The 13,179-nt window shown below is 42.9% G+C and overlaps 1 protein-coding gene across 1 annotated transcript in view; it reads left to right on the forward strand.

Annotated features, from left to right (window-relative positions):
* Positions 1-10,797, forward strand: part of LOC118226112 (glypican-1-like) — a 102,641-nt gene extending 91,844 nt beyond the window's left edge. The window contains exons 6-9 of the mRNA XM_035415435.1: positions 959-1,081; positions 2,761-2,894; positions 4,335-4,510; positions 5,251-10,797. Coding sequence (XP_035271326.1) covers positions 959-1,081; positions 2,761-2,894; positions 4,335-4,510; positions 5,251-5,456 — 639 coding nt within the window. The 3' untranslated portion in view covers positions 5,457-10,797. The remainder of the gene's footprint in view (positions 1-958; positions 1,082-2,760; positions 2,895-4,334; positions 4,511-5,250) is intronic.
* Positions 10,798-13,179: the final 2,382 nt, after the last annotated feature.

Consider the following 13,179-nt stretch of genomic DNA (forward strand, 5'->3'; position numbering starts at 1 on the left):
ACATTGATATTTTGGAGATGTTAAGCTGACAGTGGTCCTGGGGCACAATTTTAGATCAATGGCACAATGAATTCAACAAAGTACCAGGACATTCTGGCAGAAAATTTGGTTGTCTCTGCTAAGAAGCTAGGACTTGGTCATAGGTAGATTGTCCAGCAGGACAATGACTCCAAGCATACATCAAAATCTAAACAGAAATGCTTAAGTGAAATCAACATCCATGTTTTCCAATGGCCATCTCAGTATCCAGACATAAATTCCATCAACAACCTGTGGTCTGAACTGAAGGGGGGGGCGGCGTCCATAAGCGCAAACCCAAGGATATCAATGATTCTGAAAAGTTCTCCATGGAGCAATGGTCAAAAATCCGTCCAGATGTGTTCTCTAACCTTATCACAAATTATAGCAAAAGACTCATCTTTGCCAGGGGTGTTTTCACAAAGTATTAAACCAGGGGTGCCAATAATTGTGGAACCTGTTTTTTGGGGAAATATTTTTTTTATTTAAAAAATTTAAGGTTTTGGTTGATTCCAATGAATCGTTAATCAAGCACACTAGTTTACACGTTGGAAAATAAGCTTATGTCAATAACTATTATTTTTTAGTTTAGCATTTTTTTTAGCATTTTTTGTGCATATTTACCAAGGGTGCCAATAATTCTGGAGCCCACTGTATGCATACTTAACTGCAGTTCTTTTAAAGAATATTTTAATGTATCCATTGCAATATAGGTATTACTGTATATTTGCCCATATATTGTGATGTTTTTGAATAACTTGATAAATATATGTTTTTTGAATATGTTGGCAGTATATTCCATGTTTCTAAGGGCCCACAGAGGCAGCAGACATCTTGTTTCCTTACTGAAGTGATCCATTGGGTGGGAGATGGTTGGTGAGGGTGCTGTTTTGGCAGCGGTCCGTCTGACGGCAGCCCCATCCCCTCTCGTACCCCGCAGGTGTTCCAGGCATGTGGGACCCCCCGGCTGGCTGAGACCCGGTCCGAGGAGCAGAGGAGGCAGGCGAACGCGGGCGCGGAGTCAAATACCCCCCTCCCTCCCAGCGTCAAGCTGGAGAAACTGGTCAGTAACCCCCTCCCAACACACACGCTCACACACACACACACACGTATGCATGCGCACACACACGCATGTACACACACAGAAACACACACGCATGCATGCACACACACACGCATGTACACAGACACAAACACACACGCATGCACACACACACAAACGCATGCACACAAACACACACGCACACACACACACACGCGCCCACACGCATGCATACAGACACAAATGCACGCATGCACGTACACACAAACACACACGCACACATACACAAACGCATGCACACAAACACACGCACACACGCGCGCACACACACATATGCATGCGCGCACACACACACACACACACACGCACACACTCACTCACAGATAATACACACACACCATCGCTGTGCGTTCTCTGCACCCGTCCATAGACTCCTCTTTCAGGGTGGCGGCTGTGTGATGGGCAGCATTGTAGCAGAGCGCATCTCATCAGGAGAGCTTCCTCAGCCATGACACACCAGAGGCACTGATGCCCAGTGTGTCCCTACAGGCGTCGCCATGGCAACGTTTCGAGGGTGTTTTTTTTTCCATGTAAATGATCTTTTATTTATTTATTTATTTATTTATGTGTTTTGCAGATGTGTTTTTGAAGGGTGACTAAGAGCCGGGCATCTTGACTCGCCCTGTAAGCCGTTCCCGCAGCGGATGTTTACGTGGAGATTTAGCGCAGTAGCTTGCTCAAGGGTCCTTGGCCAAGTCCAACTCCAAATTTTCTAATACTTTAACAGGTTATGATTGCTATTTCTGTTCCAATTGTGGACAGTAAAGTTTGGCACAATCTGCATTTTGCGCACATGGACTTTCCCGAATTCAGTGTGTTCTGAATAGTGAAGGTGTGTGTCTTTGGAGAATGTGGCTGGCCAGATCGTTTTGTTCAGCCCCGCAGGCAGAGATGGTAAAAGCATAAGCATGATTTTATTGTGTAAGTGCTGGCAGTCTCTCCCCGATCTCATTATGTTACGTGACAGTGACTGATCTCTTCTGTCTCATTCTGTAATTGCTCTGTCTGACTCAGTTCTTCCAAGACTAACTTTGTGCTTGATGTTGCATGTGGCTGGGCTCTCCCCCAGATCTAGTCGTATCACTGTTTTACTGCTGCTGCGTGTGGCTGGTCTCTTTCAAGCCTCATCATGCATTAGTGTATTTCATGACACATGTAACTGATTTGCCAAAATTCTCATTGAGAAACAGCATAATTGATATTCCACTCTGGTGTCTCCCAAAGCTCATTGAGTAGTGGCCTAATTGATGTTGCAACGTGCTGGTTTCTCCAAAAGCCTGTTGAGTAACAGCGTAATTGCGATTGTTCCATTCTGGTTTCTCCCTAAGCCCGTTGAGTAAGTGTGATTGATGTTACAGCATGTTGGTTTCTCCCAAAGCCCTTTGAATAACAGTGTAATTGATGTTGATCCATGCCAGTTTCTCCCGAAGCTCTTTGAGTAACAGTGTAATTGATGTTGATCCATGCCAGTTTCTCCCGAAGCTCGTTGAGTAACAGTGTAATTGGTGTTGTTTCATGCTGGTTTCTCCCAAAGCCCATTGAGTAACAGCGTAACTGGCATTGTTCTGTGCTGGTTTCTCCCAACGCTGTTTAGTAACCCAGCGATGCAATTGACATCTTGCGTGGCTGGTCTCTCCCAGGTCTCCGACGTGACAAGCAAGCTGAGGGAGATGCAGCAGTACTGGGTCCAGCTGCCGAACGCGCTCTGCAATGACAGAGTGACAGCTGGAATGGCCAATGAGGACAAGTGCTGGAATGGAATGGGCAGGGCCAGGTAGGTGGATTTGCTGGGCCATTGCAGAATGCACTATGCCTTCACAATGACGGCACCCGAGGGCAATCAAACTGGTGGCTTAAACCATAGAAGGTTACCAGCTTGTATTTGGAGAAGTAACGGTGTTGTCTCTATCACTCTGTGGCACTCAGCATGCCATTGAATGCACCGTAAGCGCTCCAAACTGACAGACTGTGAACAATAAATCAGTGGCATTAGTGACTCAATGGTCCTCGGCTTATATATGCAGCATCATGTTTCGACTGGCGTGGCCTTCCTCAGGCAGCAATGAATTTCTGCTTCTGTGGGAGTGGATTGGCATGCAGCAGTGGCCTGGATTCAATAAACGCATGCCCTGAACTTCCACAGACACCATTTATCCATTTGATGCACCTTTGCACATACCAGCATACTTCGTCGGGGATGCATAAAGTAATAGCTGTTTTTATTTGTCAAAATTAAAATCAGGTTAAAAGTTAAAATTATGTCAAGGCCAAAAAAGCAAAAATGACCAAAGCTCCTGAAAGGGCTTCTGCTTGGTGTGCATTTAGCAAACAAACTCTTTCTCAAATAGATCTAGTTTTTTATGGATGCCTATTTGCAGTCGTAATGTTCTTGCCACATCTTATGGCATTAAACTAAATGGCGGTTATTGATGACGCAAGTTACTGTGGCTTGAAATATATGCAAAGTGATGTGATAAAAACAGAACGAAAATGCTTTATGCCAGGAGTAATGTACCATGTGTCTTCTGCAAGAAGAGCTGTTCCACTCACGTCCTGGAGGGAAAGAGGGTTTCTGCTTTTAATTTAGCCGTAATTGGCCGTTAATTACCTAATCTGATTACTTAATTGCATGGCTGGGAGAGCTCAACCATCTTTCTTTTGTTTTGCCTGGATTTAGGAACCGGTGCTGAGGCACTGAAAGAACCTAATGCAGGAACACTGATTGAGGTTCATACTTGATAAATGCGAATGCCTTTACATGCAAGTATTTTTGGTTGTTTGGTCGGTATTACAAAAATGATGGTGTGAAATGATGAGGTGAAATAATCTGCTCAGCAAGAATTCCTGTTTGTAAATATTACGCGTCTAAATAAAATCTATTTTTCGAAATGCTTGGCATGTAAATACAATATGAGAAATTATAAGCACAGAGTAAGTAATCAATGCCAGATATTACCTTGTAGGTTGCTTTTAACTGAAACAAGCAACATTTAAATGCTGCCTTACCAATCAATATCACACAGCTTTCCTAAAAACTGTAAAATGTTGGCTTTCGTTCTAAATGTGCTGTGATAATTTAAATGGGAAGGGCGGTTGAACCAAAAAAAAATTGACTGGAAAACAGTGAAAACTGGCAGTTGTCCGTCAGTGTGTTTGTGGTGCTGATAAGCGTGCTCATAGAGCAGTGGATGATTGGCCGATTGGTGTGTTTCAGGTACCTTCCTGAGGTCATGGGAGATGGCCTGGCCAGTCAGATCAATAACCCTGAGGTGGAGATCGACATCACCAAGCCAGACATGACCATCCGCCAGCAGATCATGCAGCTCAAGATCATGACCAACCGCCTCAAGAACGCCTTCAATGGCAATGATGTGGACTTCCAGGATGCCAGTGAGTTCCCCTTACAGCCATTTTGTTTTGTCGCAGACAGTACCTCACTTCTCTGTTCGAGTAGAAGTGAGGCCTCTTGTCACTGACTTATCTGATTTAATCTGGAATCCCCAACGCCAAATATGCCATAGTGCTGTTTTATCTTTTCAGATACAGACACAGTAAAATTGAATGCTGTTTTGTTTTTAGTATTGTCTTATGTTTTCGGATTTCTGTCATCAGGGACAGAGCAGATTCTCTTTTAATTACCAGATGTTTATTGCCTTGTTTCATAGATTTGACAACTGGACAGGACCAAGTGTCAAAGCTTCAGGCCAAACTTAAGTCCAAAAACCTCAGAAGCAATAGACAGCAGTAGTTTCTTATGTTGTTTGCTTGAGTCTGATATCAGCTGCACCAGGGAGAGTACAGTAGATGTGAGTTTTGCACCCTGATCTCCACCCCGATCCCCCCTTCCCCATTCTCATTCCCTTTTCCGCTCTTCATCTTCTCTCCTCATATCTTCTCCCTTCTATATTTCCCGAAAAAACCCTCTCTACCTTCCCATCCATGTTAATTCTAGCAGCAAAGGATTAGCTGGGATGTTATGGCCTCACCGATGTACTCTAATTATTTGCTACTTGGGTTTGTTTGTGATTAGCTTTGCGCACTAATTGTAAGTCGCCCTGGATAAGAGTGCAAGCTAAATGCCTGAAACGCCCCAGTGTAAAATGTAGTTTCCCTCTGGTTTGCGTTCTCAGCGGATGATGTGAGCGGTTCGGGAAGCGGGATGTGCTCGGACGAGGTGTGTGCTCGGAGCCCCCGAGTCATCGTGCCCAACACGGACCGGCCCAAGCTGTATGCCTACCCCGCCAAGAACAAGAAAGTGCTGTCCACAGGGAGCCAGATCCACCCTTGCTTTGCCCTCCTTCTGCTCTCATTGGCCACTCTATCGCTGTGGCGATAATTGATGGGCCAAGCCACCAATCAGGACTGACATTTTGGGATAATTTTTTTTTTGGGGGGGGGGGCGGGGGGGGGCAGGGAATAAAAAGAAAAAGAATGGGTGGTCTAGTAACTTCGCCAAAAAAAAGATGAACATTAATGACTTGACTACCTTTTACCCTTGAGAAGAAGAAAAAAATTTGAAAAAAGTACTAGTTTTGTTTTGTTTTTTTGTTTTTTTAATATATGGTAAGCTTTAGAGCTGGTCTTTGGCATATTTTTTTCTGGTGTTTGGGTTCTTTGAAATGTCTGTACTTAAACAGAAAAAGAAAAGTGTATAGACAGTACATATATGGAAGTTTTGTGTCATCACAGTGAAGGATGGCTTCACTCATAACATCTAATATTGTTGCTGTGGCATCTCAGTGAAGCGATAACATTAATATGACAGAGTGCTGTTGTTGGAAGATTGTGACTAAGTTGGGTTTGTAGTAGTGCTGAGTAGGGGTGGGAATCATCATGGACCTCACGATTCAATATTATCCCAATACTTGGGTCACGATATGATATTATTGCGATTCTTTGTGTTTTTGCAATTGAGTATTGCCATACAATTGCTATTTTATTTTTATTCATTTGTTTTCCATTTGACTACAGTAAAACGTTGAAATCATATGCCTAAGGAGAAAATTATGCCAAAACCCATTGCACCCCATAATCAAAATCATTGCATCAGTTAATTTCAGTTAAAATCTTTACTTGTGCAGCTGAGCACAATGAACACATAGCATCCTGTAAGAAAATATTAAAGAACATCGGGCCCCTTCAGCAGCTTCAATACAATTTAATTAATACATTTAAGGAAAGAACTGAAATGAAATGGTGAGATTCATCCAATCATCAGCACCGCAATGTCAGCAGTTTTAGATGGGCAGCAGCTGTGTCATCTGCAGTTTCAGATGGCGCGTATGGAACATGTATCAACACTTGTTTTTCATTGAATATCTTAGTTACATCAACACTGTGCTTGCTAAGCAGTTTGGTGTAAATGTGTGCCATATTCGATTTAGCGAGTGTCCATGTTGTTTTCTGTGTTGTTAGGTTATGTTGGCTCCCATCTCATCACATATGCGCTCAACTGAATGAAGCCAGTTTTTCTACGGTGGCTAGCTAGTTATCCGTGATAGAAAACATACTGTGAGACCCATTTTACCCAAGTTGAGATTGAATTTTAATAAGTTACACAAGTGATGGCGAACCTAGCATAGCACTGGCTTGCTACTTGACTAGAACGAGAGGGACTAGAATGAGTCTGGTTGCTACTGTAGGTACTATCTATGGTTTGGGCTATTTGCTGGAATCATGATGTAATGTTTTCTTTGTATGGTAAACTAATGTTTATAATGGGATGGCAGTGGTTGTTTTCCAGGTATTAGTCTGACCCATATGTGTTGCCAAGGAAACTGCACCTCTCCTGCCAGTTAGTGAGTGCCCTTGTCTTAATTTTTTCTCAAGCGACCATGGCATGAACAGAATTCACTGAGTCCACTACGAGGTGTGCAGTTATATGATTTGAATGCACTCCACAGAGGATGGCTCTTCGCCTCTGCATCCTGAATTAACATCACATAAAAAATAATATGCATTTGAAAATGCGTATATGTTTTGATAGATTATTGATACGTGGCGCCTCTGTATCGATGCCGTATCACAGAAGAAAGTACCGCAATACCGTGCTGTATCAATTTTTCACCCACCCCTAGCGCTGAGCCAGACATTCTGTTTTTCTTTAAATGGGCTTGCACATTATGTATTTATTAAACAGGAAAAAAGAGCAATGTTGTGATAAGGAGGGAAGGAAGGTATAACTGATATGGCTGTTGTCTAAACAGGCCCTGGAAATATGCATTAACAATGCATCAGTGAGCAGAAATTTCATTAAATGTTTCACAGATGAAAACTTAAGAGAACTTAATAGTGTCATTTAGTGTGAGGCCGCAGTCTGGGCCAGGCTTAAAATGATGAGCAGAGCGGTCTGTACACTGGCTCAGACGCAAAGAGAAGAATATGGCTGCTCGTACCGCATGTCTAATGCCACGTGTCCTGTCTCTGTGTGGGTAAACTTATTTAGCCATGGACAGAGAGTTTCTGTTTAGCACTACCTGCCAGTGATAGTGGAAAAAAATGGACAGAAGGATGTAACTTTTCATTGTTGTTGCTTTTTAAATGAACTGTTAAGATGTAGATGGAATACTGAGGTTTCTTTGCCCTCGGTGCAACCAAGACCAATTCCAACCCAGAGTGATGCAAGTTGATAAGAGGCTGATAAGAGGCTTCAGTGTGTGATTTCAGACATACAGTCAAGCCAAAACCCTACATGATAAAACCACTTTCAACAACTTTTAAAAGTGTACCTGCCTACAGTTTATGCACCTGCCTACCTGCCTCGGTCTCGTACACATCTTAGTGAACTTATACCATCTCGGAGACGGCGGAATCGTGCCTGTTCTACCCTGAGGAAACGGCGGGGCGCTCCAGCTCGCACGTTACCCTCCCACGATATCGCTGTCACAGTGTAGCCACACGACGGCGTGGTGGTAACGTTAAGCAGATGATAAGAGAACATTGTGGGAACGCTGTCACCACGGTCCTGCCATTGAACCACGAGCCACAGGCGGGAAGACATGGCGTAGGCTGAGTTTGACGGCTCGTGACCACGCAAAAAAAGCGTGAGTTTTAAATTTGTTGAAGAGTTTTCTTTTTGGTTTTTTTTTGCAGTCTTTTGGTTTTGTGTTTCTGCCACAAATCAATGTGTCGATGGACCTTGCCGGTCACTATAGTGGTGTCCTGTGTGTGACCGACGATGACGAGATGACTAATCACAAACACGAACCCAGGAAGGAGAAAAGGGGTATATCTGCGTGCGTGTGTGTATTCATATGTAAGGCTCCTTATTTGCACCAGCGGTTGATTGAACCACTTGATTTCCCATGGCATACGTTCCAAAGACAGAAAACAGGAGGTTAATTCAGTAGTTGAATGCCTCTGTTTCTCTCTCTCTCTTTCTTTCTCTCTCTCTTTGCATAGGTCCCCCTTCTATGCCCCCCTTGCCACCCCCGATCATTCATCATTACCAGGATCATGGTGAAACCCCACAGTTGTCAGGATACCTGGTGCAAATCCCCCTCAAGTCAAGTGGGCTCAGTGATTTATTCTACTTTTTTCCATTCTTTTGGACATTAATGAGCCCCCCCTCACCCTCATCCTATTATTGCATATGCCGACTGCAGCTCTTTATGGATGTGATACAGGTATCACCAGGTTTCTCTGGGTATGTTTTTAAATCCATGAACAGCCATTTTGTTTTGCACGTGGAGGTCAACCTGGGGGAAATCAATATAGCAGAACAAGCCGGAGATTCTGTGATTGATTTGGATATTGAGACGGACGGACTGATCGTTATGTAAACTATTTTCTGGAACAAAATAAATAAATAAATACTAATATCAGGGGCCCTAAATATGAGACAACAGTGTCAAGTGTTGAGTGCGACTGGCATACTGAAAATGTGCCAATTTTAGAAAACATTTCTTTTTCTTTTTTAAACAATTCACTTTCTAGGATCTTTTTTCATGGCTATAGTAGAGCAACACTTGAAGCAGAAGATGAAATATGTGTCAATTTGCTGTTGTTTGTTCTTGGATCATTGTGTCGATTATAAACGTGATGAGATTTTGAAGATGTTTGTGTAACACTCATTCCATCACTTTACACTGATGGCGAACCCTCTGAGCAGGTCTTCTGCGTGTCCTTACGCACTGGCTGTGAATCTATGCACTATTTTTATCCCCAGCATACCACATTTCTGCTGCACCCTGACAGGGAGTAACAACACAGCACCAGATCTCCCCAGTGATCTGATCAAGCACACCCTCAAAACTGGCTAAAGAAAACTCTGCACATCAAGACCCAATCTTCCATTATTCCAAAATGGCCCACATTCTCCATTTTCTCGTGAGCGGTTTTGTGAAGACTTTACCGCAGCACATTATTACAACAGCTCTTCAAAAGCCACAAAACCCTGGAACACAGAGAGCCCACTTACAGTTAGTTGCAGTCATAGTTACAGCCCATACAGTGGGACAGGTGTTTCTTTGTGAAAATCCCATCATCTTAAAAGACGTGAAGGAGTTTTTCTATGGGGTTGACACCATAATCCCAGTGAGCTCTCAGCACTACACAATACAGACACATCAACATTCTTTCAGAAACAGTATCATGTCATGTGTCTTATAGTCAAGTGCTGAGGTATTCACAGCGTGTGCAGAAACTAAATATTCTGTCAGTGGACTGTAAACGGAAAAAAGAAGATATTTGACATTTTGGAATAGGAATGCTGTGCACTCTGACATAATTAGGAAGAATTTGACAATTAGGAAGCCTTTGCTTGTGCTGGATTGACCTCCAGCCGTCCTGATCTTGTCAGAATGCCTGGGAATTAATTCTGTCAAACTGCAAAATGGCCAATGATGTCTCAATGTACTTTGAAGAGATGAGACACAAGGAAGGTGAGCTGATGGTGTCAAAAAATACAAGGGAGTTGAAGGTGATTTAGAATGCATGAGATGGCTGGGAAAAAAAACCAATGGCCATAGAAAACACAAGGAGGGAGATAAAAGAGATGGAATGTCAGAACAGAAAATAAACAGGTGAATGATTTCAGAATAAAAGTGGGTGGATGATGATGTCACAACGTGCAACATTCAGTGCTAAAAAAATCTTCCTCACACCTGTTTTCCAAATGTTCCACCCTCCAGTCTGTTTATCCGAACTGGGTCATGATTTTAACGGATTTTCCGATACAGATGTGCCAGTCTGAAGATTAACTGGTCACTTGTTTCAATATATTTTAGGCTTTATACAAAACATACAATAAGCCAGGTGTTTATTGCGGTTGACAAAGTAACTACAGACACAGGACGTTAAATTTTTTCCACTAGCATTACACTGCATTGCAAGCTTTCTCTCAGATGAAGGCACACTAGGAAGAATGGTGGGGATGAAATCTTCAGACTGAACTGCTGCATGTTACTACCTGTACTAACCAACAGAGTGAAGGGCTGAAGAATGAAAAGACTTGTCATCTGTTCCGGCCACTCTTTCTCTCTCGCTGTCTCTCTTTCTCAAAGGACTGACACTCCTCTCTGACACTCCAGCACTGACGATGGAGGTCAAGGAGACAGTGTCTAACATTCGAAAAGAGCAGCATGGGCTTTCAAGACCTGACAACCTCCCACAGTGACTTTCCTATTGTTTGATGTAAATAAATCTGTTTCTGAGTGAAGCTGTGACTCTGGGCTAAACCTGTCTGTGTGGCCTTATGTTTCTCAGTTCAAAAGCAGTGCGATCTTCTTCCTGCACCTTCCTTTTCTTCCTTTTTTTTAAGTAAAAAAAACCCATACATTTAAAAACATTTTTTAAAAGCTATCAATTACATGATATGTACAGTGTCACACTAATTCACTGAAGACAATAACTGCATACTGTGGGCGCATTCGATGATTGTGGAAGCTGTATTTGGACACTGTATGAATGCTGAGTGCTTTCAGCATTCACAGAACACAATTGGTCTGAGTATTATGTTCTGTTCAGTGTCATTTGCAATAATGTGTAAGCTTCCTGTAGGCCTTTCTTGCAGTTTTGTCACTGACAGGACGTAGCTATGACAATTTTTGCCCCTCATGTTACGGTCTTCACAACCAAATAGTTAAGTGCACTGCACACACACATGCACACATACACACTCACAATATGCGTATTTACATGCATGTGTATGAGAGTGTGTCTACATGCTGAACTGGGGTTCTGCACCCTACACAGAAGTAGTTTGTGTGGGTGTGTGTGTGTGAAAGCTGTGGCATCAGAGCATATAAACAGTTCCTTCAACAAAAAACTCTAAAAAGAGCTACATTTAAAGCAATATCCCTGACCCGATTTGCTGCGTTCCATTTAGAAAAAGTCTTTTGATTTAATTTTTTTGGGTCGGGGCAAATGACTCAGTACCCCCCTTAATGAATCCTGCAAGATGAACCATCGGTGCAGGAAACGGTATTAAATTCTCACTTTAGAAAATGAGAATGTGACGTTTCACTTTATCTCTTTGTGACTGGAGAATCTGAGGTCAGTGAATATACTGGGGATATACTTGCTTTTGCAAACATCGACAGTGCAGAAGCAGCTTTAAGCTGCTTGGTGGGATTTATGCCTCCACTCTCGTACTTTAACTTCCCATCCTTCCTTCTGAAAGTTTGACTGAAGAGCGCAATCCTCGGTCAGTCGTTCCTCCTTCAAGACTTTCATTCCACGGCCGCTTGCAGATTGAATTTAAAAACTCTTTATTATTTATGCCTTATTATCTTCAATCTTCCAGCAGCTAAATTTCCCACACACAGTGTGGTAGTGGAGGTTTTTAGCAATCTGTGACCGATGCAGGGAAGATTGTGGCTCAAATTTGCAAAGTTGCTGCTAAAAAATTCTTAATAAGAAATCACTTAGTTTACACTGCTGTCTGGTCTGAATGGGTCTTCCAGCTAAGATGCTGGATTCCACTGTCTAGTTGCACTGCCTTTCAGTGACGCTGGGCCATGCCTGCATTGACTGGCTAATGCCTCACACGATGACACATAATAGGGAGGCCAAGTTTGAGCCAAAATGGCCATCATCGTCTCTCTTGGTTACCGGCAGTCCACCTTCACCAGCTGCAGCTGAAGAGTGCTTTCCTGGCAGCTTTTAAACTGCAGAGAAACCCACCTGATGTTCACAGAAGCACTAGGACAGTCTACTGAGTGTTTATCTTTCTGGTGTTTAAACTGTCTTCGGCTCACTATGGCGAAGTAAAGGAAAAGTTGAAAGAGGCATTGCAAATTTATGGCTTTCTCCTTCAGATCAAAAGGGCTGCATAAATCCACTGGCTAAGCCACCACTGTGCCAAACACAAAAAGGAACCGGGGACAGGAGAGCTGTAAACTTTACTAGCCATATTTTAGTTTGTTTTACAGGGATTAATATTTAACTTTCTGCCATTTTGCTGTTGCCTTATAAGAAACTGCCAAACAGTGTGTGGACTTGGATAGGATGCAAGGTTGCGAGGCTCTTAATGGAATTCTGTATATCATGAGGGGGGTGGATTGCCTTTTGTTCCGCATGAATATTTTTCAGCCGCTAAAAACCCCACTAGAGATTCTCGCACCACTCATCTGTGGTTAGTGTATGTGCACACAAGATGACTCAGATCTCCCATATCTGCACCTTCGTTAATGGTCAACTTTCCTGAAAGCGAGGAAGGTTGGGGTCTGGTGATCATAAATGCACTGCTTTGCTTTAAGCTACAGCAGCTACAGTATCACATAATCCCTTCACTAGCAATGTGGCATCAATCAGTTTAGTTCAGTGATTGACTGCTAATGACACCTCCACCCAATGAATCATCATGCGCAGTGTTCTCAAATGTCGATGATGCAGTCTGAAACTGACTCTCGCTCAGAACAGCTGCTTGATACAGATCTTTAATTCATAATGACTCCCTGTATAAAGCTGGCTCTCTCAACCTGTTTCAGACACAGACACGCACACACGCAAACAGACACACACACACACACATACACACTCGCACACACAAATTTCAGTGTCACTGTTTCATAGGCATAAATAGACGCTCCGGGTGATGTGGCCATATCCACGTCAGA

This window comes from Anguilla anguilla, chromosome 4, assembly GCF_013347855.1.
Source record: "Anguilla anguilla isolate fAngAng1 chromosome 4, fAngAng1.pri, whole genome shotgun sequence".
Classification (NCBI taxonomy): domain Eukaryota; kingdom Metazoa; phylum Chordata; class Actinopteri; order Anguilliformes; family Anguillidae; genus Anguilla; species Anguilla anguilla.